The 23,822-nt window shown below is 44.4% G+C and overlaps 1 protein-coding gene across 8 annotated transcripts in view; it reads right to left on the reverse strand.

The window, feature by feature from the left end:
* The window catches only part of DGKG (diacylglycerol kinase gamma), a 200,607-nt gene that overhangs the window by 115,003 nt on the left and 61,782 nt on the right, over positions 1–23,822 (reverse strand). For 5 of the 8 annotated variants that reach the window (XM_045583771.1, XM_036445411.2, XM_045583770.1 and 2 more), the window contains 10 exons: positions 22,832–23,002; positions 19,828–19,877; positions 16,422–16,496; positions 15,651–15,773; positions 11,232–11,349; positions 9,254–9,342; positions 6,310–6,426; positions 5,139–5,231; positions 2,974–3,033; positions 454–533 (listed from right to left, as the gene is read on the reverse strand). In XM_045583771.1, coding sequence (XP_045439727.1) covers positions 454–533; positions 2,974–3,033; positions 5,139–5,231; positions 6,310–6,426; positions 9,254–9,342; positions 11,232–11,349; positions 15,651–15,773; positions 16,422–16,496; positions 19,828–19,877; positions 22,832–23,002 — 976 coding nt within the window. The remainder of the gene's footprint in view (positions 1–453; positions 534–2,973; positions 3,034–5,138; positions 5,232–6,309; positions 6,427–9,253; positions 9,343–11,231; positions 11,350–15,650; positions 15,774–16,421; positions 16,497–19,827; positions 19,878–22,831; positions 23,003–23,822) is intronic. The other 3 variants (XM_036445408.2, XM_036445410.2, XM_036445412.2) reach the window with 3 other exon arrangements.

Here is a 23,822-nt window from a genome sequence, read left to right on the forward strand (position 1 = left end):
TGGACTGGGCATTCCCTTCACGGGTGAGCTGAGTGTCCTGCTTTCTCAGGGGCTTGATAGGCCAGGAAGTCCTTATTGGTGAGTCCTGTCACATCTTTTAATCAAGAATAGACTTGAGAGACAAGGAAGTTAACAGGCATCTCAGAACTTGGTCTGACTCTGGGTGCCATAATAATGGCTCATGTGGCAGGCCCTAGACTAAGCATTGTGTGTGTTTTAATCCTCACAATCACCCTGTGAGAGGAGAAATTCTTATTTATTTACAGAGAAGGGATCCAAGGCACAGGGACATTAAGTCAGTTGAACCAGGTTATCAAGTGGTTAAGTAGGAGGGCTGGGATTTGAACCCAGGTCTGCCTGTCTCTGTTCAGTCCACTCTATTGTGGCTGAGGGGAAGAAAGGACCCAAGTGAGGCTTTCTGGCTTTTCAATTTTGAAAAAGAAGAGAACATACCTTTCTCCTTGTCTTCCTCCACTCTTGGGGTTCACCAAGACCAACAGGGGGTGGGTACCTGGGGTGGGGATGATCTTGTACTTAAAAGGTAAAAGAAAAATAAATTAGCTCTGTTTTAGACAGCATCTGGGAGAGGTGGATAGGAAGCAGTTACAGTCATGGAGGAGAGGAGGATGGGAGGTAGGTCTTTGTCTACTGCCTGTGTTTTTGAGGGGTTAAGCAGCTAAGTGTCTTCAGCCTGAGTGGCCTTTTAGTGGTGGGAATGGGGACAGGGTTTGAAGAGATGGGACAATGGCATCGTAACTTCAAATCATTCAACAATGATGAGTCATTGGGTCCACAGCACGAAATTAGATTTTGTGAGGGATACAACTGAAAATGACCTTAACAGTATGCCATCTGGTCAAATTCCTAAGTAAAATAACGCTCATGGAGTTAACCACAATTCCCCTAGCACCGATTTTTCTCCTGAGCCCTGGTTCCTCATTTCTCATTGTCCTGTGGGTACCTTCAACCAGACTTCACACTATCAGGTTGCTCCAAACATCAACATGTCCCAACACTGACCTATCTTCTTTCCCCATCAAACTGATTGCCACTCTTGGCTCCCTGCTTCAATTTAAATGTGCCGTTATTATTTATCCAGTCATCCAGGGAAACCCTGTTCTGCCAAATTCATTCCCTGGAATGTCTCTTTCTCTCTGCAGTTGCCACAGCAACCATACCACCCAGGCATTTCCCAGTTCAGGTAAGTCCTGTCATTAGGTCCTTGGTATAAGATTTACACACACACACACACACACACACACACACACACACATACACACACTAATATGATATTTACACACTGAATATCATATTAGTCACTTTGCTCTTGCTCAAAAACCTTTAATAACACTTTTTTGCCCCGATTATAAAATCTAAAACTCCTAACCTGGCATCTGTGGCATTTCAATGTAACCCCAATCAACTGTTATCTCTTAATTACTCTAACCCTTGCTGCAATTCTGGCCAATCATAGCTTTTACCCTAGCGAGTAAATGTCTCCTGCATTTCCATCCTGTGGATCTGCTCACCTTGGTTTTTTCTCCTGCTCAGCGCCCTGAAATGGCTCTTCTTTCTTTGCAACCTCAGGGCCCAGTGCACAAGCTACTTCCTCTGTTAAGTTTTCCTTAGTTACTGCAACTAAAATGATTGCACTTGAAACATGTAATACCTTTCTGGGTTTCTTGTTGATTTGTTTTCCATCTTCTCAAGTAAATGTCTCAAAAACAGCCACTGGATTTTAAATACCTCCAAAGCAGTGTGTGTGTGTGTGTGTGTGTGTGTGTGTGTGTGTGTATGTAAATCTTATACCAAGGACCTCATGACACTAGATACAGGAGTGAGTAGTTAATCAACACTCATGGGCTTAGCTAAAGGACACACTGATACATAGACACAACTCTGCTCCACATTCACTAATGCTCACTTTCCCAGATCCCAGGCTGAAAACGCAGCAAACCTGAGCCATGCTGTTTGAAACACACAGCACCAATTATTACGATTTTTAAGAATGTTCTCATCGGCCTTAGGGTAAATGTCTGTGTGAAGCATCTTGGGAGTCTGAAGAGTAATTTTTACTTCTGGGAGTGGTATTCAAAATATTCAACAACCTGTACAGCATGGGCATTGCCCAATCAGTACAGATGAACGCTAACCAAATGGATGCCAGCTGTGAACAACTGGTAGGCCTGCATTGTGATTGCATGTCTGTCTGTCCCACTTGACTTTATGTCCTTATAGGTACCTGGAGCTTTCTCACATTATTAAGATTCCCCATCATTATTGCTTATGCTTTAATTTTCTAAAAACACTAATCTGCATGTTGTCATTGAATCTCAGGGATCCTCTGGGGATAGGTAGTGCAGGGTTTGCTGTGCCCCTTTTTAAAGAAGGAAACTTAAGGTTCAGGGGAAGAGGAGGAGGCCCTCATTTCCTATTTCTTTCCTAGTTAGGACTCTTTGTACCTCACCAGCTGTCTCCCCTTGCAATACCTGGAGCTCCATGGAAGACACAAAGATAAGATGTTTGTTGGTGAACCCAAGTGAAAAATGAGTTCTTAAATATGTGTTTAAGGATAAAGAAGAATTTTTGGATACATTAGCTTCATGTTGTCCTATTGCTTTCTGGAGACAGTGTGGCAATCTTGGAAAATTTATTGTATATTTTTAGGACACATTCTTATTATTTTTTTAGGGGTGAGCATATTGGAGTTCCTAAAGCAACTTATTCTTAAAAAAGTGATAAAGCCAATTAGGCCAGCCATAGGCTCAACCAACCCCCCTTCCCACCACTTGCCTATAGTGTGGTGGTCAAAGGTAATTTGAGAGGCTGGAAATAAAGTGTCTTATGTGATATAAATGATCAGATGAGAAAGTAAATGTTGAGGTATATTACTCTACCACCCAAACCCTGTCTTCCTTTCCACAGCCCTGGACCAACTTAGGATGAATGATCAGATTCAGGATGCTGAGGTACCTGCATTACAAGTTCACCCTTGGCTGATGCGTCACCATCAGACTTCCCACCTTGTCTGTCCTGTGAGAAGAGAGGAAAGATAAGCATATTTTTTTGGGGAAAAAGGCCTAATATACGAAAAATGAATCAGAAGAAAAACAAATGGTTAACAAGGAGAATTAGAAAACCAGTACAGAATGGGGAGAAGTGTTTCAAAGTGGGGCTTTGGCCCTAAAAAAAGAAATGTTCCCCTATAGGTTTCTCGAGGATTCTCGAGGTCTCTGTGATCATTTGCTCTAACATTAACTTTGAGACTCTGGAATGGGAATGGACATGGGGAGAGGGAACGCTAACATTGACAGAAATCTACTTTGTTGATTTTGAAGCTTGAGCTCTGAGAAGCAAGATCTCAGATTTGGCTTCTCTGCTTAGCACTATCTAAATGACGTTATTTTGAGAATGTTTTTTTTTTTTAAAGTTTTTTAAATTTATGATTATTATTTTTTGTGGAGGTTTATTTCTCATATAGTAAAATGCTCAAATCTAAATCTCCAGCCAGATGAATTTCTGCTCTTGCTGTTTCTTCAGGTCCAATGCTGCTGTGACTCTGAATATCTAATTGGTTTTCTCTGGCTTTTGAATTTCATAGAAATGGAATCACAAAACACGTATTTTTGTTGATTTCAGAAAGGAAGGGAGAGGGAAAGAGAGATAGAAACATCAATGATGAGAGAGAATCACTGATTGGCTGCCTCCTACATGCCCCCAGACTGGGGATCAAACCCACAACATAGGCATGTGCCGTGACTGGGAATTAAACCATGCCCTCCTGGTTCATAGGTCAATGCTCAACCACTGAGCCACACTGGCAGGGAAGAATATGTCTTTTTTGAGTCCAGCTTCTTTTTACCAGCAGTATATCTTTGTAATTATCCCCTTTTTGCATCTAAACATAGTGTTGTTGTTTTTTCCATGTAGTATTTCATGATACAAATATTCCTCAATTTATTTATGAATCTATTAGAAGCCTGGTGCATGAATTCATGCATGGGTGGGTTCTTCTGTCTGGGCAGCAATTGGGGCCAAATTGGGCCATCTCTGCCAGTCCCCATCGGGCCAGTGGCCAACTTCCTGGCCAGCCAGCCCAATCGCCCCTGGCTGGCCAACCTCCCTCGGCCTCTTCTCCTGCTGGCCAGCATGGGGGAGGGGGGGTTGGAGCCCAAGGAGGGGCTGTGGGAGGTTAGCTGTGGGAGCTCACTGACCACCAGGGGGCACTCCTGCATTGAGCATCTTTCCCCTGGTGGTCAGTGTGCATCATAGCAACTGGTCGACAGATTGTTCTACTCATTCTGGCCATTCAGTCTTAACGGTTGCTTAGACTTTTATATTTATGGATTTTGTCATTAAGTTTGCTTCTGTTTTTTCACTGTTATCAATAAAGTTGCTACAAACATTTTTGTACATGTATTTTGGTAGAAAAATGCTCATATTTCTCGGGTAAATATATAGGAGGGAACTTGTCGGGTCTTTGGAGTTTTGTATTTCCAACTTGATAAATGCAGTCAAATGATTTTCCTTCAGGATTGTTTTGTTTTGTTGTGTGTTTTTTTTTAAGAGACATATCATCCCTAATGATAATACATGAGAAACCGGGGGGACTTGGCAACATCTTTAAGAAGGAAGGGAACAGCTAAGATGTTTGGTGCTTAGTTTGAAAGTGGAATCTTCAACACAGGAGACAGACAATTGCAGCTGGGGATAAAAGGAGTTTAATTTTGTGGCATCCATTTCCAAATAGGGCTGAGACACCCAAGTGGCAATCATCAGGGCAGATGTCGGGATGTAGGAGAGAGGTTGGCCGGAACACCTGGGAGGCCTGGCCTGTGCAGGTAGTGACTACCTTGAGCTGTGTCCTGCCTGCCAGGTGCTCAGAATAAATGCGCTCTCCAGGATGGGCCACTTCAGGGCATTCTGGGGGCCAGCAGTAGAAACCACTTTAGTCAGGGGAGTTCTCCCTAACAAATTGGTGGGCACAGCATGACCTCATTTAAACGTTTGCTGACATTACAAACCCACAAGTTGTTAAGGAAGCCCTCAGAGAGGGGTGAACATCTAAATGCTGCACATGTGAAGTGTGCAGGGTAGGGGAGTGGGGAATCAGAGCCCTGGTGTGTGGCAGCACTTACCTGAGTGATGGGGCAGATTGAGGTGGGCAGCAGGATGTGGTCTTTGAGTTCCCCACCATCACACACTGTGGATAATTCACATTTGCGGTGAAACTGGAGGAAACAATGAAGATGAGAGTGAGTGAAACAGACCCAGGAAATTTCAAATATGAGGGTTTTGAAGTTCACTGGGGAGGCAAGCTGTCTAGTGCTCCCCAAAACCTGATGCACTGCTGGCTTTGGCAGTATAACTGAGAGTGTGTGTGTGATGTGTATATGGTGTGTTGTGTGAGTTTTCAGTATGTGTATGTGGCATGTATGCACGTGTGGCATGTGTGAGTGTGTGGTATGTAATCAGGGCTGCCAAATCTTCTGTGGGCTGATAAAGAAGACAAAGTGCTACCCATAGCTGCTGGGGCAAAACAGTCATGAGCAGGCCTGTCTGTGGCCCTTCAGTGTGGCACCCCAGGTGGATTCCAGCCCCCCCCCTTTGGATTTTTGCTCCCTAGAGTCTGAGACACTGGAAGGAAGGAGATCTTATTGAACAGACTCATGAGAGGCTGAAAATAGACCCTTTGACACAACCTCTGCATCTTAAGAGTTCTGTGATTTACTTTGGAGACCTGTCCTTTTTGAGGCTGATCAAGGACCTTGGTCAAGGGGACAAGACATGGCCCTGAGTTAGCTGTGATAGCAGGGTGACCTTTGGCAGGTTCTGGATGTCTAGAGAGGAAGTGGACATTGGCTGTGGCTAATGGCAGCAGGTCCAGGCCTCTGGCCCAGGCAGTGAGGCTGCTGTACAGAGTGTACCTTCCTCTGGCACATTGAGGAACATAATTCTGGTGTCTAATTCCTCGCCAACTCTGGTGGTGCCACTGGCCCCAGGTGACACTCGGGGGAAGGAAGTTAATGGTCACAGCTGCCCAGCCACACAGACAGTAGATTGACCAGCTTCTTCTTAAGCAGCCATCACTCCCCTTGTTCTGGGGCTTGTCCTCTCTCTGGGCAGCTTGTGATTCAGTGGACACTGTTAGAGTTAGGGCATTGAATGGGGCTCTGGGCGCCCCAGATGTCCCCCTGGCTCTGCTTAGGCTCTTTGGCAGGATGTCCACTGCCCCTGGGCTGCAGCTTGAGCAAAAAAAAACACACAACAACTGAAAAGAAGCAGGGCTGCCCTGGGCACCAAACCCACCGTCTTCCGGCACCACACGCAGTGCCACGCGGTGACACTCTGGTAGCACTTGATACTTTTGTGGCACCGATCACACTTGACCGAGGAGTTCCCTTCCACCCACGCGTGCTGCATCACCTGCAGAAGGGAAGGGAAGGATGCCAGGGAAGGCTGCAGAACCACTCCCCGGGCCTGGGCCTGAGGAGAAGGGCCTGGAGGTGCACAGAGGGGTGAGGGCAGAGGGGTTGTTTCCTGTTCACTTTATGCACTGATTGGGTGCTGGGCGGCTTTGCTGCACTACGCTGACACGCTCTCTCCCTGCCTAACCACCATTTTGTTCATCGAGGCAGTTGGAAACCATTTTTCCTGTGTCTTGAATAGCTCATTTACCCTGGCAGTCAAGCCTCTGAGCAGCAACTCTCGTCTGGCAATCCATCTGTTTGTCTTGCAGAACTTCTTGCAGAGTGAGGTGCTCATGCACGCCCTCTTCTGGAAGGCAGAGTGATGCAGGGAAAAAGGAGGGCTGGGCCACAGACTGAACTGGTTGGAATCATTGATTTTCCATTTGGCAGCAGGACGACCATGGGCCAGTTCCTGGACCTCTCTGAGTCTCAGGTCCCTAGTCTGTAAAAATGGCATAAAAAGCCCCACCTCTACGTTTTCATGAGCTAGCACCAATGGGTAACTTCCTGTCAGCCTCAGCAGCCCATCAGAACCATTTGGGGAGCTTCCTATAAGTTCTAATACCAAGTTCTCTCTGCAGACCAACTAAATTTGAGTCTCTGGGGATGGGAACCATTGTTAATAGGGTTTAAAGCACCCTCTGTGATTACAATGTACGGTCAAGGTTGAGAAGCACGCTAGAAGGAAGTTAGAGGAAAAGTCCAGAGAACTTATTGTGAGTCAGCAGCTAGTGGCTTTCACATCTGTTTCCTGGAAAGCTGGTTGTACTTGCTTCCTGGCCAGGAAATGGCACGAGGGCAGCCCAGGAACCTAGAAGCCATGGGAATACATATGTATATGTGTGTGGGTAAATGCAAAGTGACCCATGACACCAAATGCTGGGGACCTGAGCCCTTGGTTGTCTTCCCTAGGAATTCTACAGAACTTCCCAAAATTGCCCACAAGGGCACTTTGGATACAGAAGGAAGAGAATGTGCACTGTGGGGGTATACAGGAACCTAGTCTGAAGAGCCAGCTATAAACACACTACTAAAAACACATGGGATATTCGCATTACACCATCCATGTTTGTATTAAATAAAAGTTTTAAATTACTTATCAATTAAGTTAATAGTCCTCCTTCCAAAGCTTTTTGGTAAAATTCTTATTCTAACAGACATGCCACTTTTATTTGAGGATATAAAGAATCCAGTTTGCCAATCAATTTGTCATTTCCATGGTCACATTGCATTTACTCTGAAATTCTTATTATTTGCATTTCATGGAGAATAAAACAAACCATCGGATAAGTTAAGTGACCAGCCCCAGGTTCCAAGGCTGATAAGTGGTCAAGCAGAGCCTCATAGCCAGGTCTTCTGACTCCAAATCTATGGTTGTCTACCAACACCACGTTGCCTTTTCTATCCTCTTCTGGGATTGGAAGAGATGGTGAAGGACTTGGATTGCCCCTGGAGATTCAGAAGATCGTGTCCTGCTGGCCGCTTAGTGGCCTCTCTCTGCTCTGTGTGTAGCAAGTGGCTGGAGTGCGGGCTTAGGCCTGAGCCCAGGAGGTGTACCGTGCGTCCTGGTGAAAGCATGCATATGGAAAGGTGTGTGCATGCGTGTGGTGCAGAAGTAGACGAGAGGCCATGCGGTGTCTCATGGAGCATGCATGTGTGTCCTGGAAGGCACCCTTCTCTCTTGGAGTCCTGTGGGGATAGCACTCCCACCTGCTAAGCATCTCATGACTCAGATCATTGGAATTTTCTATGCCGGAACCCAAGAGTGCCCTTTTCCTGCTAATTTTGAGTCCATTTCCAGATTTGATGAATGGCACCACAACAGCCAAGTTAGAAACCCAGGAGCCATTCCTGACCTCTTCTCTTCTCTCCATCACCAAGTCCTAGTGGTGGTACCTCCAAATTATCTCTCACACTCTTTCTTCATCTTCTCTTTATGTGAGCCAGTTGGACAGTCAAAGTTGGCATGGCTGGCGGAGACTCTCAGCAAAACACAGCCACCTCTGTGCTGCTGAGGACACATCAGCACAGCGGGTGAATATAGACCCCACCCAAGTCGGGCCTTCGGTGCAGCACTGCCTCTTGCCTGAACTGTTGAAGAGATTTTCTCCCTCAGACCTCTTTCCTGCACCATGGTCAGAGCAATTAACCTAATTTGCAAACCCAATGATCTCCAGCTCAAAGCTTCTCAATGTCCCCTTACGAAACTCTTTCCCAACTCCTCAGCTGGCCTCACAGACCTTCCCAGGCTGGATCTCACTCTCAGAGCACAGCTCCTGACACTGCCCTTTAAGCATCCTCTGTTCCAGTCAGGCAAACAGGCACAGTCCTCAGAATGAGCCATGTGCCTGGTGCCTTGCCCACCTTAATGCCTTGTGAAGTCAAAGTACAAGGTTCAAGGTACAGAGTTCAAGGTACAACTCAAATGCCATCTCCTTGTGAAACCTCAATTGTATGTCCCACACAATCGCTACTGTTCATCTCACTACCTCGTGCTTTGCTTCCGCTCCTGTCTCTCTCCCGCTAGATGGCACAGTTCTCCAGTAGGCTGAAGGCCACCTTACAAGCCGCATACCCACCCCTAGCACAGTGCCTAGCATGTGATGGGGACCAGGGAGATGCTGAATGGATTGATGGATGAACAGGATGGTTTAACGATGGTCCTCGGGGCAGAGAAGGGACTGGGCAAAGCTCCCAAAGCCCCTTCCCACCCAGGAGTCTGGTGATGGACATGTAGCCTGGGACATAGCATGCAGTAGGACAAGGCAATAGGTGTCACCTACCTCGCTGCCCCTTTTGGTTCTTGAGTACGTTTTGACACACCCAGGAATGTTTTTGGATACACAGCGTTCGTGGACGGTATATTTACAGTCTGGGGGGAGGGGGGAAAGTAAGGAAAGTACTCGTGAGTGACCATGTAGAAAAGGTCCAGCTACCCCGCCTCTCTCCACAGCCCCCCCCTCCAGATGAGGCCTGAGTCTGACTAGGTGACCAGTAGGGGCAGTGGACATATGGAGCTGGCCTGGCCTAATGGAAATTCAAAGCAATCTTCCCTTGTTCTTTGAGAAGGGAGTCCATGATTATCTCCCAGATATGCTCCTGCACTCGCCACTCTGCCACACTTGGGCAGTGAATTTGGGGAGAAAAGATCGCATGGAAAAGTGCTTTTCACTTAAGGGTGGGGGAGGAGTCATCCTCCTGGTTATGCCAGTGCCACAGTATTGTGTGTCATGGATGCTGCGGGTGGGCAGAAGGCCAGGGGGCTTCCTAACTGAAACAGGTGGCTCTGAACTCTGGCTCTACCATTTGTAACGACCTTCATGACCTTGAGTAAGTTTTCCACATCTCTAAAATTCAGGGTTTTCTATAGAATGGGAATAAAATTGCCTCTCTTTCTCTTTACAGGACTTTTGCAGCATTAAATGAGATATTTTGTGGTTTTTAAAAATCATTTCTTAAAATTAAATTTTTTAGAGTTGAAGGTACTACATGTATCCCTCTTCCCCCTCCCCATTGACCCCATCTAGCCAGCCCCGACCCCTCATCCCAGGCCTTCACCACCCAATTGTCTGTATCCATGAGTTATGCATATATGCATACTAGTTCTTTGTTCATCTCTTCGCATCCACCCACCCACCCACACACCTCTGCCCTCCCTCTGAGATTCCACAGTCTGTTTCATGCTTCTATGTCTCTGGATCTATCTCATTAAATGAGATACTTTGTATAAAGCAACCATGTGTCTGGGTCAGAATATCTATTCCACAAATTATTATCATCACTACTGTTACTACACTGTTTGCTATGCAATCAGCAGGGGCCTGCAGTCCTGGAACCTGATTGGAATGAGACAGGGTCTCTCAGAAGTGGGGAGACTGGATTTGAATGGGTGCTGAGAACACTGGCAGATCCCTTCTTACATCTGCTGATGCTCTTCGTAGACATTGGCCCCAACTCTGTCAAGATGACTTTTGTGGCCAAGGTCACCTGCTGCCTAGCTCACGTGTACAAGTTTAGAAGATCTGCTCCGATGACCTAGACTGCCCCCAAGGGCCCTGCCTGCAGCAGTAGCTCCCCAGTCTCTAGTGGGTTCAGACCTGTCTGCATTGGGAGGTGATTTGCAGAACTCTGCACCCACATACTCTGACCCACAAAGCCTTCTCAGGGCAGCCCCTCCCAGCTCCTGCTCCCTGAATCACCCCCTTTCTAACTAACATCACCCCTCTGTCTTCCTTCCCTCCATCTCTTTCTTCTGTCTCCTTCCCACTCTCCCTTCCTACTTTTTTCTCTTCCCTAGTTTTTTCTCTTCTCCCATTTGACTTTACTAAGGATTATAAAGTGAAACAAATGGATAGTTTTCATTTCCACTGCATTTACAAATACATTTTTATATTGCTTAATAATAATAATAATAATAATAATAATAATAATAAACAACACACACCCAGGTTCTTCTGACCACCCAAATGAAATTAGTTTGAGATGGTTTTTAATTATATGTGAGCCTTAAACACTTTTTTTCGAGGGGCAGGGGAACCTGTGGCCCATGATGGGACTCCAACAATGGGACATTACTTATCCATTTGACTTGAATAGCACAAAAATAGGACATGGAGGTCTTGATTCATCCCCTGCTGTGGAACAATATGGGAGGTCCCTTTAGCTAGGAAGAAGAAATACATAGGCTTTTTCTGGAATGGCTCAACTACATGCAGAGCAAGACAGTTCCTGGGAAAGGAGGCCTGAAGGATGTTTACTCACATGTGCAGCACAGGCCTTGCTTCCTCACGCCCATCAGCATGACGTGGCAAAAATTGCAGTAAGTTGGTTTCTTGAAATGCTTCATGGTCCAGGCGTGCCTGCCATCCCCCTTGGAGCCCTGTGGGGATAGAGAAGGAATGGGACTTGGAGCAGGCAGCCCTAAGCTAGCTGAAGCCTGAGCCTGTCTCCTGTTATATCTTCTTACTTCTCAAAAGACTCTCTTCTCATATTTGGAAGACAAGATATACATTTATTTTACTGACATAAAGACTCTTAAAAGTGGAAATCAAAACTAAGTTCTTGTCTGTGTGTGTGTTTTCTAAAATTAGCAAGCATTAAAAATTAATATCTGAGCAGGAGTATGTATGTGGGGGATAACACAAGCCCTCTTCTACTTGGCTGGTGGAAGTATAAATCCAAACAAACCATCTCTCTCTCTCTTTCTCTCTCTCTCTCTCTCTCTCTCTCTCTCTCTCTCTCTCTCTCTCTCTCTCTCTCTCTCTCTCTCTCTCTCTCTCTCTCTCTCTCTCTCTCTCTCTCTCTCTCTCTCTCTCTCTCCTTGTCTATCCATCTATCTGTGATACTGTAATGTTTATAACTGTTGACTTACAAATTTTCTTTCTTGGATTCACTTCTAAAATATCATTTTTTTAAGGAAAGATGAGCATTTTTGTGTTCTGTCACATGTTTAACTCAGAATTATTTATTTAAAATAATGCAAAACTGGAAATATCCTAAAAGTATCAAAGTTACCAAAAGGTTAGTTGTGGTAGAGACATGTGTGATTAAAGGTTATGTGGCCATTACAAAGATATTTATAAGAATGACTGATGGCTTGGGAATGTCCTCTTAAGTGAAAAAAGCAGGATGTAAATTTGAGGACCCATTATCATCTCAGTTTTATGTAGTAAGATCTCTGGTGGAAAAAAATGTCACCAAACCATTGACAGGTTCGTTATAGCTGGAAGCAGTATGAATTAATTTTATTCTCCAATTTTTAATTTTCTTTTATGTTTCCCAAAATTTCTACAATTGGCAAGTAATAGTTTTATAATCAGAAAAAAGTAGTTTAGTAAAAGCAATGCACTCTCTCATAAACTTTCCAGACACAGAAAAAATAGTTAAGAGATAGTCAGACTTGTCTCAGAAGCGAATTCATCCTGACCTGCTAGATAAGCCAAGCATCACACAATCACACACCTTCCCTGGATACCAAAGCTCCTGCCTTCTGGCCCCTGATAGCACAGCCTTGCTGGTGGCTGTGGCTTCAGGGACATCCCTCCACGCATCTGACTCCGAACATCTTGTATAGGCTCCATCAAAAGAGCATCGTTCTTAGGGTGGTGTGTAGGTTAGTAAAAAGCACCCTAGGAAGGTAGTAAGAACTGACTGTCAGGTACACAGAATCCAGCGTGCGGGACTCAAACCCAGCTCTTACTTTTGGGCCCCTCTGGTTTGCACTGGTAACGGCAATCAGATCCATTTCTACACCACGTCTTCTGCTAATGGTCTCTAGAAGAGCCTGTATGGGTTTCCAAGTGCGGGTCTCATTTCTCCTCATCACCTCAACACCCTGCTTCTTCCAAGACCAGACTCTATAGAATTACAGCCTAATGGTTTCTGTAAGTAAAGTGTCTAATCCAGTGTCTGATAACCAAAACTTATCAAGTTCCTACTCTGTGCTGGACAGTAAGGGACACAAAGATAAGTAAAGTGTTTTCTTATGTGTAAGGAGGTAGGTTTATGCCTGTTCTGGAAATGATGAAATGGAGACTCAGAGAAGTTACATACATATCCCAAGACCACACAAATAATACGTGACTGAATCAGTAGTCAAATTGGGGCTCTTACTGGCATCAGAGCCTGTCCTCCTTCTTTATGAAAGGAAACTACAGCTCAGCAGACCCAAAGGACTATCATTTTTATCTTGGAAATACCTTCATTAGCTAAATCAGGTACTGTCTTCATATAGTTGCAGTAAGAAGCAGAGGGACCATGGCTTAGAGCAAAGGAATTTTTCTGCGTGGGCTACAGCGCCATCATGTGGCGCTTTCATGTCGGCACAGTGGAGGCTGCAGGATGTGGGAGTAACTCCCCTTGCATGCCAGGCTTATTGCCGCTGCTGCAATCTCACGGAGACAGACTGCTTTGCACATATTGCATTCAGAGATCCTCAGATTTATCAAGGGCCCTTTGTAGGTTTTGAAAAAGCCAAATAAGCAATGTGACTTTTAAGACATTTAGGAATGCTTTCTCTGAACCCCTAATATTAAATGTAGAAAAGTACAATTTAGTGTGTATTTAAAAATAAGTGCATAACACTTTTGATTAATAAAAGCCAAATTTACATTTGTTATTTGCTTGCCACTTTCTTGATATATAGTTGGTTTTCTATAAAGCTGACTTGGCTTTGGGAAGAGACAGGAGAGAAAATGGCCTGTACCTCCCTCCTCAAGCCATAAAACAGTGGGTCCCCTCCATGTGAAGAGCTGGCGGCTCTTTGGAGTCAGTAAGCCCAAACTAGGGGGAAAAAATGTTGGTTTCTTATGATTAAAATGCCCCATCTCTATTTCCATATTTAGTGAAAAAACAATGTTATGTTAACACCCAAGAAACCAAACACTCAGGTATGTTAAACCAGCGCTGAAGCAGATCTTCCATTCTGACTCAGGTATGATCTTGAGTATTGATAGCAGAAAGTTTATCTTACTTATCTGAGTGCCCCTCCTCCCAGTCCTAGCTCACATGGGTTCTTTTTTTTTCTTTCTAATATATTTTATTGATTTTTTTAACAGGAAGGAAGGGAGAAGGATAGAGAGTTAGAAACATCAATGAGAGAGAAACATCTATCAGCTGCCTCTTGCACACTCCCCACTGGGTGTGTGCCCACAACCAAGGTATATGCCCTTGACCGGAATCAAACCTGGGACCCTTGAGTCCACAGGCCAACGCTCTATCCACTGAGCCAAACTGATTAGGGAACACATAGGTTCTTGTACTTAATACGTTCTTGGTAAGGGATCCTTGGACGAGAGGTCTGCTGTTCCTGAATATGGAGGATGGCCCCTGGTAGTAACTAGCTGTGTGTTCTCGGACCCTCAGTTTGAAAAGTGAAGGGGACAGATCAAGGAACACCAAGGTCTTCTCCAGCTCTGACTATCTAAGTAATAGAAAGACAGTTGTACAGATCCTCATTCCTGAACTTCTGCGTAGCCCTTGGAAAGAGCTGCACATGCCAGGACATGGCTGCAGGATTCCTAGCTCTTGCGTATTGGAAATAAAGGCCCAGCTTCAGTCCTGAGTTGTAGAATTGTCTGATGGAGACATTACAGGCAACCACAGCAATTGGAGGCTCACCCAGCTGAAAGTTTCCTGTTCTGTTCCTCTGTATGACACTTCAGACTTTCAAAGCGGTGCTGTCACACAACCTATGTGATTGTCCTGGCAAATGCTTCAAAGGTACAATTTTACTTTTAGCTTGCGCATGAAAGTTACTTTCAATTGGTAAATAAGCAGAAAATGCAGTGACTGACTAGGTCAGTCAGGCATATATAACCAATAATTTTGCAGGAAGCCTCTACATGTATTTTCTACTTTGATGTAGCGGGGAGGTTTTTCTAAAACATGAACTTCCTTTCATTTGGGTCTTTGATCAAGCTATTTTCTTGGCCACAAACTCTCTCTTCTATCATCTTTTACCACCAAATCATATCCATCCTTTGGAAACACGTCAAACATCCTCTTAGGTCTTTCCACTGACTATTATCTCAACAGCAGGATATTAAAATCCCACACATACTTCAAGACCAGGGCAAATATCCTCTGATATTTCTTCCCACAGGTATCACTCCTAAGTCTGGGTCCTTAGAAAGTGAAGTATCTTTGGAGTCAAATAAAAATACATTCAGACTTCTCTCTTCGCTCCTTAGGCTAATAATTTCAGCTTTCCATTTGTATAAAGAGTGGGGGTGGAGGGAGGGAGATACCTACCTTATCTGGTTGTTTTGATCACCCTCTGCCTCACAATAGATCAGTATTTTTTCCTTTTATTTCTCCTTCTCTTCCCTCCTTCCCCAACTCTCATAGCACTTTTCAACCTAATTGTGGAAAAGATGGAATTCTTCCTTGAATTTTGTTTTGCTCTTAGATTGGTTGAATATAACCTTCTGGTGGGTGAATATTTTAGTCCCTTCACAGAGCTCAGAACAATATCTTTATTTACTAATAATTAGTACATGCTGTCAAATGAATGAATATATTTCAGTCACTAATAGGTAAAAGAGAGGTCTTTGAGGCTGGCCTAGAGCATAGGGTTTGTCCTTTGGGGCAGAAGCCAAGGTGATGTGTAGATATGAACTTCCACATAGAGCTTGATGTTCCTGAAAGGCAAGAGATCTGAACTCAAGCTTGCTGACTTACAGAGTCGTCCATGCCCAGGAGGACCAGCAATGGGATGGTGGTCATCCCTCCATGGACCCATTCCTGTAGAGACACAAAGCCGTCCCGGTCGTAGTCCATCCCTTGCAACATCTCCTTCAATATCTGCAGAATCCACAGAGCAGCAATTGTCCATTTTCATCCTTGACTTCTCTGCCCCCACTACCCCCTTATTTCTCTTTTGTTCTGCATTGTCTGGCTTGTGTTTTGCCCCCTTCCACTCTGGTTCACAGTGAGTAGAGCATCGAGGGAGCAAATGGAGGTGAGGAGAGCAGAGATCCAAGCCCCGCTCTGTCTGACCTGACTGGGCAGCCTTGGGCAAGCCAGCCACCCCGACTCTCTGGGTTCTGCTTCGCTCCTCTGTGGAATGGAAATAATATTGCTATGTATGCAGCACTGTAGTGGGGACTAGAGAAAAGGTATATAGAATGTACATTTATATAAAAAATTAGTATTACTTGGTGATGAAGGAAAAATTTTAAAATTCATTCAAGTTCTAAATTCTTTGATCTACCAGCTCTTATTATAAAAATTTAGCTCTGAGGGAAAAGGTTAGAGGTAATTATTATTTGAATTATATCTACATTTTCCCCTGTTGCCTATAGTTTTTCCTATCAGCAAAGTGGGAGATCAAGATGTAGGACCCCCGAGAAGCTGCCTGTAGCAGGATGAGTCTGGGAGATCCTGCCCATTTTTATCCTGAGGGTATCCTGCTTTTCTCTCAGAAGTCACCCCATGTTTCCAGAAACTCACAGGCCTTAGCTCCGTGGGATCCCACTCAAGATACTGAGCAATGTGCAGCATCTGGTTGACAATACGATCCATCTCCTAGAAAAACATCAAGGCGAGAAACCAACTGAAGATGTGTTTTCAAGAGCAAGGCTCAACATCAAAACATGTGGGAAGGTGAGCAGGGCAGAACATGGGAAGCAGCTGGTGTAATATCCTGGCATTCCACGGGGAGCTCACTACTTGTTTCTGCTCTTTATTCTGCCTTGACCACAAAGCTCAGTGGAGAATAGATGCTCACAAGAAGCACAGAAAACAGCTAGGCCAGAGGTATACTGAAAACTCCCTGAACACTGACCTTCTTAGACCCATGTGGACTCACCTTTCTTCCCCTAGTCTTGGCTTTGACTTAGAGATCATAGGAAGCACTTCTGTTTTCTCCTTCTTTGGGATCTCAACTCTCTCACATGCTTACAAAACAAAGCAGTTCTCGCTTCGCTCTTTAGTCACTCCTCATTCCCACAGCTTTACTGACTTGGGATCTACCTATACCCCTCAGAGGTCAGTGTCAGGTGGATGTAGGGTCTCTGTGTGGGCCTTAGTTCAGATACTATAATTTAGATCCTTTTGGCATCTCCTCTATTTTCTTTGTGTCATGACCAGCCCTGAACCCAGGACTCTGTGGACAGGAAATTCATGAGGGGTTAATGGGCTGGTGAGTGAGCTTTTCACTTGCTACTTAGGCCAGGCTCAATCTAAAACCTCACATAATTGTTGTATGCTAAGGAATCAGGGCATCCAGAGGCCCACTGAAATACACTAGACTAAGGAGGCATTTGCATCTCTTGGGCACAATCTAAGATGTTAATGGTGAGATCAATGTGGGGAGACATGAGTGAACTGAAGCAAGGTTCACTAGTGTTACCTCCACCAGGTAGAATTCTGGCTCAAACCAAGCAAGCAAAAAAGCAACAGGAACTTTAAAAATTGTATTTCATTTAAATTTAAAAAATAATAATTCATTGCAAAACTGCAGATGAGGTGGTAGATGGGGGGCAGAGGAAGTAGGCAGAAAGTTGAGGACAGGTTCTACAGAAGTTTCTAAGGAAAAGAGCTTGTGAATCTAGCTGGGACTAAAATTTAACCAGTAAACAATGTGACTCAGAAATGAGAATTAAACTCAGCCTTGAGCTGTGTCAATGAGTGGGCATTTCCAGGAAGAACTGGCTCGTCTGATGTCTACCCTGGTTAAACAACCTGTGGATGATTAATGAATCATGGGGGGAGGAGGTTGGTTCTATGCCATGTTTTTAAAATGGCATTGAGAAACCAGAGTTTGACCAGAGTGCATGTTTAAGTCTGCGTCTGAGAAAGTATGAGGATGGGGAAATCTGAGCCTGGGGGACATTTTACAGAAGATGTGATAGTACCTTCAAATACATGAAGGCTGATTGTATAGAATCAATATCCACCCATCAGCTGTCCTGGTCAGCTACAGAGGCCAGCAGCAAGCCAATGGGTATCGGGAAAAATGTGTTAAGGGCTGGCTTATTTTGGCTTCACTGCTGGATTGGGAAAGGGAGAGGCGAAACAGAAGCAGGTTTCATGGTAAAACTTCTCCGGCACACCAGCGGTGCCTTTTATGTAGGAAGGAAGCCCTTGCTGAGTCATCCTCGGTGATGTAGTTAGCTGTGTTAAGGCAGTGGTTGAACTCTCCAGTACTGGGAATGATCACAAAGAGAGTGGGCGCCCAGCTGCCAGGGATTCTCAGTGGGAAGTTGAATTAGGTAACACTTTGGAGACTGCTTCAGTCCACTGATGTTATTCTCCAAATACATTTGAAATCTAACCACTTCTTACTACCTGCAATGCTTCTACCCTGGTGCAAGTTACCATCCTTTCTTGTCTCTCTGATTTCAATAACCTCCCACCTGGTATCCCCACTTGTGCCCCTATAGTCTAGACAACACAGGAGCTAGTGATCCTATTATAACCCAAGTCAATCACATCACTCCTCTGTGTAAAATACCCAATGGTTCTCCATTTATCCAGAGTTAAAAGTAAACCCTTTCAATCACCTAAAAGCTTTGCAAACTTCCTCTACTCCTATCCCATTTCTTCTCTGATCTCATCTCTTATTGCTTACTCACTCTGACTTTTCCTATTCATTCAATCTGCTACAGTCACTCTGGGCTCTTACCTAATCTGCTAACATTCCAGGCACTCCTCGGGACTTTTGTATTCTCTGTTCCCTCTCCTGGAAGGCACTTCCTCTAGACTTAGGTGTTCCCAGGACTTATAGTCCCTCACTTTCTTCAAGTCTCTGTTCAGACATCCCTTCCTCAGGGAGACCTTCCTTAGCTCATCCAGCTAAAACAGCAGCTCCCTCCAACACTTTTTCTCTTATTTTTTCTCCTAGGACACATTTTACTATGTTTCTCAGTGTGTGAGTTTGCACTAAAATGAAAGCTTCATAAGGGCATAGGTTGTTTTTTTTGTTGTTGTTTGTTTGTTTGTTTTTGTCAATTGGATCACTGATATATGCACAGTATTTAGAACAGTGTCTGGCACATAGTAGATAGTTAATACATGCATGTTCCCTCACATGACATAAATCACAGCATTGCAATATGGCCATAGGGCTCCCACAAAGACACCCTGGAATTTGGAAGAAATTGGGATGACTTAGTGAATTTGTTTAGTGAATTTGTTCCCTTTCTTCTTCCCTTTGTTCAAACCCAGCCTCATGCACCTCAACCTCAGAGCTTTTCATGAAGGAGTTTCACCTTTCACATTGCCAGTCATGAAGACAAGGCTTGCCTGACTCTATTTGCTATCTCCCCTCTCTCTGCCTTCTTCCTTTTCTATCCTTCCTCTCACTTCATGATCACTGACCTATCCTTGTCTACTCCTGAGGGAATTGGGCAAAAGAATGGGGGAGACGGACCTCAGAGTTTCTCAGGTACATGGAAATAGGATCATGTGCTCAGAGCAGACGAGTGAGACTCTTAGAGTCCAGGGAAGGAGAGGATGGTGACGGTGATGCAGAAGCACACCAGCAGTTACCTGCTTCCCCCTGCCCTCTTGCCCTGGTCTTGCTGCCTTTCCTACCTCCTCTCCTCGGCTCCTAGACTCCAGCAGGGAATTGCAGGGAGAAGTTCTGAACCCATTAAGGAATTAAACTAGATAAGATACTAAAGCACCTCCCCATTCTAAGATTTTATAATCCTGGGTTTCTGGAATGAAATGGCAAGTTGGAGTTCTGGCTCTTTGGAAAAAGAAGGTGGGGATTCTACTCATATTTGCAGCCCATATTGAGACATAGCTATTCTTATAAAGACAAAACTCCTATAAAGAGTTACGGACTCTTTCTCCACCTGTTGTTCCCTTCTCCCTTAGCCTTTCTTGGAAAGATATTTTGAGAGCTTACCGTTTGATCTAGGAGACCATTCTCATCCGAATCATAGAGACGAAACATGACTGCAAGAAACACAGAGAAAAGGCTTGAGGCATCCTCCAGGCACCAGGGATGGCTCAGGCTCTGTTGCTGCTAGTTTTTAGATCAGTTCTGACCACCACTCGGGCAAAGGCTGTTGCAGCCAGCTCACCCACCCTCCAAAGTAACAGAATCTGATTTCCTTGCAAGGAAGAGGAGAGAGGGAGGATAACCAAGCCACCTGGCTTCTGGAACTGCCTAAGCAATAACTCTGTAGCCGAGATCCAGGTCATGAGTGTGAGTCCCTGTAAGGCATTCACACCTTTCAGCATCTCTGGAACACAACTCAGAGCAAATGCCCAGATGATGGTGGGGCTGGGGTACCAGAGGTATAGTTAGAGGAGCTTAACATATGAGGCTGACTTGCCAGACAGATGGTTGAATGATGTAAAGAAGGACAGACCTCCCACTATGTTGCTCCCAGACCCTGGATAGGTAACTCTAACACGGAGCTCTTCTGGTCCTACTGTGCATGAAGAGTAGAAGCAGAAAGTGTGAGTAAGCATCCTATCTTTTAGCAGCCTGGCCTTGGACAAGCCATTTAACCATTCTGTGCTTTCTTACATGTAAAATGAGGATAAGTGTTCAATGATGAGAGTTATTGGTATTATTGTATTACTTTTTTATTGATAGGTGGGATACATGTTTGGTTGTTAAAAAGAAAGGCGTAACCCGTTTTTAATTATTTAAATCAAGGGAGAATTAAAAAAAATTTTTTTTTTATTGATTTTAGAGAAGAAGGGAGAGGGAGAGAGAGACAGAAACATCAATGATGAGAGAGAATCATTGATTGGCTGCCTCCAGCACACTCCCTACTGGGGATCAAGTTTGCAATCCAGGCATGTGACCTTGACTGGAATTGAACCTGGGACCCTTCAGTCTGCAGGCCGACGCTCTATCCACTTAGCCAAACCAACTAGGGCCAAAGGAGAATTTGAATTGATTTGGTTTAATTGAGGGAGGAGAGAGAGAGAGAGAGAGAGAGAGAGAGAGAGAGAGAGAGAGAGAGAGAGAGAGAGAGAGAGAAGCTTACAGGACAAACAATCAAGTTTCTGCAATGGAAAAGTGCAAGGAAAAAAAAATAAGCAAAAGATTAAAAGAAATTGAGGACACATAGTGATCAATGGCAGTGTATGGACCTTATCTAGATCCTGACTCAGGTAAAATACATAAGATAATTGGGGAAATGTGAATGCTGGCTGAATATTTGGTAACAGTAAGGAATTATTATCTTTAGATATGATAATGACATTGTGGTTATATATAAGAAAAACTCATATTTTAGAGGTACATACTGAAATATTTACAGATTAAATTAGGTGAGGTCTGGAATTTGTTTCAAAATAATCTGAGACAGAGGGAATAAATGGGAGGTATAAAAAAACCCTAATTGACAATAAACTGGTAAATGTTGAAGGTGGCTGACAGGAACATTTAAGTTCATTGTGCTCTCCACTTTTATCTATGTTTGAAATTTTCTCTTGTAAATTTTTTTAATACGCAATTTCTTTTTATTGGAAGCACAAGACTGAGTCTTAGAGCCACTAATCGGAAGCATCTGCCACATCCTGTTTGGTAGTTATGAACAATATAATGCCTGAGACTCAAAATCCGCTGGATGGTGAAAATAATTTGACATTTCACTTTTAAGATTGGCCAGAAGAAAGAGAAAGCTGTGACATTTGTTTCCAAATTAATGCTTAAGACTTGCAACCGTTAAAACCGCAAATCTACGGGAGTTGATTTTAAGATCAGCTAATGAGCAAACTGTTTCATTTTGTTCTTGGCAAGGTTTAACCTTTGTCAGATTTTTCCTTGCTAATGTTTAAGTTTGTTGACTAGTCTTGTTAATTGCTGGATTTTTTTTTTAACCCTAATGTAAGGATATGCTTTTTCACTGATTCTTAGAGAGGGAGGAAGGGTGAGGGAGAGAGAAAAAAACACTCATGTGAGAGAGAAACATTGATCAGTAACCCCCCCCTCCCCCATATGTGCCCAGATCTGGGATCAAACCTGCAACCTAGGTATGTGCCCTGACGGAGAATTGAACCTGTGACTCTTTGGTACATGGGCTGGTGCCACACTGGCTAGAACTAATTGCTGGAATTTTGACTTTGCTATAATGTGTATGTTTTCCCCTTATGCCTGTTAAGGTCCTAAGAGAAACCAAAACAATATCATATATTTTTTAACAAGTTCCTATCACTACCTGTTTTAAAAAGTTTTCCTGGAGGCTCTCAGAAGCAGTGAGACCACCCCTGGAGTGAGTCATGTGCAAAGGGTCAGACACTCTGGGCTTTCCTTTCTGAACATCTGTCATTTTCCTCCTGAACATCTTCGAAACCAACTTTAGTAGTAGCGTGAAACCTAGCCTAGCTCAACTCCCTTAATGAACTAGACCTCTTTCTCTAGAGGCCAAAAAACTTGGGGTAGGATGAGTGAAAATGTAAATAAGCTTTAACAAGATAGAAGCTGATTAGATCTCAAAAAAACAACAACAACATTTCTCATAGTTATAGAGTTGCTTGGGCACAGAATAGGGGAAGAATGACAGATACTGAATATTTTCTCTTGTAAAATCTACTACTAAGAGGAGGCAGCAGCTTCCTGGTTATAGCATCTCAGGGAGGCCTGCCAGCAAAGGAGAGGAGTCTCGATCCCTTGTGGAGACCCCTTTCCTTTCCAAATCCCGGTCCTCAGTACCAAGGTCTTGCATGCACTTCCTGCTCTCTATAGACCTGGTCCTGTGCCCCAGGGTGAATTCTAGGAAATGTTCTCATCACTGCTGATGACAGGGCAGCAAAACCTCTCCTAAGGAGACAGGACCTCTAACCAGGGTCCCGTAACAATCTCCAACATGTTTACAATCATGTGTATGTAGGACACTCAACCTTCTCCTAGGAAAAAGATGAAAGCCCTTGACAGGGTGAATACTTACACTCTAGCTTATCCTGAGGCCTCCCTGTCTCCAGCAGGGACAGGTAACACGCAACATCCTTCAGATACACTGTCGGGGGTTCAGAGCCTAAAGATTGAGCAACAGGGTTTCCCAGGGAGATTGCAGCCCCTTGGTCTTTAGCAGGCACTTGCTTCTTGGTGATCTCTGATTCTGTAATAGGCAAGAGGAAAGCATTTGAGGACTCTTAATGTTTAGTAAATATTAGATCCTTTTCATGTCAGAGACAAGAAGTTTATATAAGTATCTTCAAAAGCATTGGTTACATAAATATAATCAAACTAGAGGCCTGGTGCATGAAATTCATGCATTTGGGCGGGGTCCAGCCTGTGCCTTCTTGCAGTCTGGGACCCCCATGATTGATTGTCTTGCAGAGGGAGGCCCCACCCACCTGCCACAGCACCACTGGCAGGGTAGACTGGGCCTCCCCCTTTAGAGTGATTGATCAAAGAGCCCACCCCCATCAATCACCCTGTAGATGGTGGCCTCGGCCTCCCTCTTTGGGGTGATCACAGAGGGCCCCCCCATGGCCCTGGTCAATTGCCCTGCTGGCCAGTGACCAGGGCCTTCCTCTTTGGGACAATTGTGAAGCCCCCCGATTGATCACCCTGCTGGTGGTGGCCTGGGCCTCCCTCTATGGAGTGATTGTGGGGCAATAGTGCCCCTCCGCCAGCCAATCACATTGCATCTGCCTTGGCTGGCCTGGCACCAGTACGTGTCATAGCATGGTCATCCGAACGGTCATTCTGCTGTTTGGCCGTTCAGTAGATTTGCATATTATAATTTTATTATTATAGATGAGTGGTCCCAGAAATCCAGTTTGTGGCATTTATACTGACTCTTTGATGTATCTATATATTTGTAAGCAATTCACCTATACTCTGAATTTTCAGAAAAGATGATAGTAGAATGGGGAACCAAGATGGCAGCATAGGTAAACGCCTGTACTCACTGTCTCCCACAACCACATCAA

Source organism: Pipistrellus kuhlii, unplaced genomic scaffold, assembly GCF_014108245.1.
Source record: "Pipistrellus kuhlii isolate mPipKuh1 unplaced genomic scaffold, mPipKuh1.p scaffold_m20_p_2, whole genome shotgun sequence".
Classification (NCBI taxonomy): Eukaryota; Metazoa; Chordata; class Mammalia; order Chiroptera; family Vespertilionidae; genus Pipistrellus; species Pipistrellus kuhlii.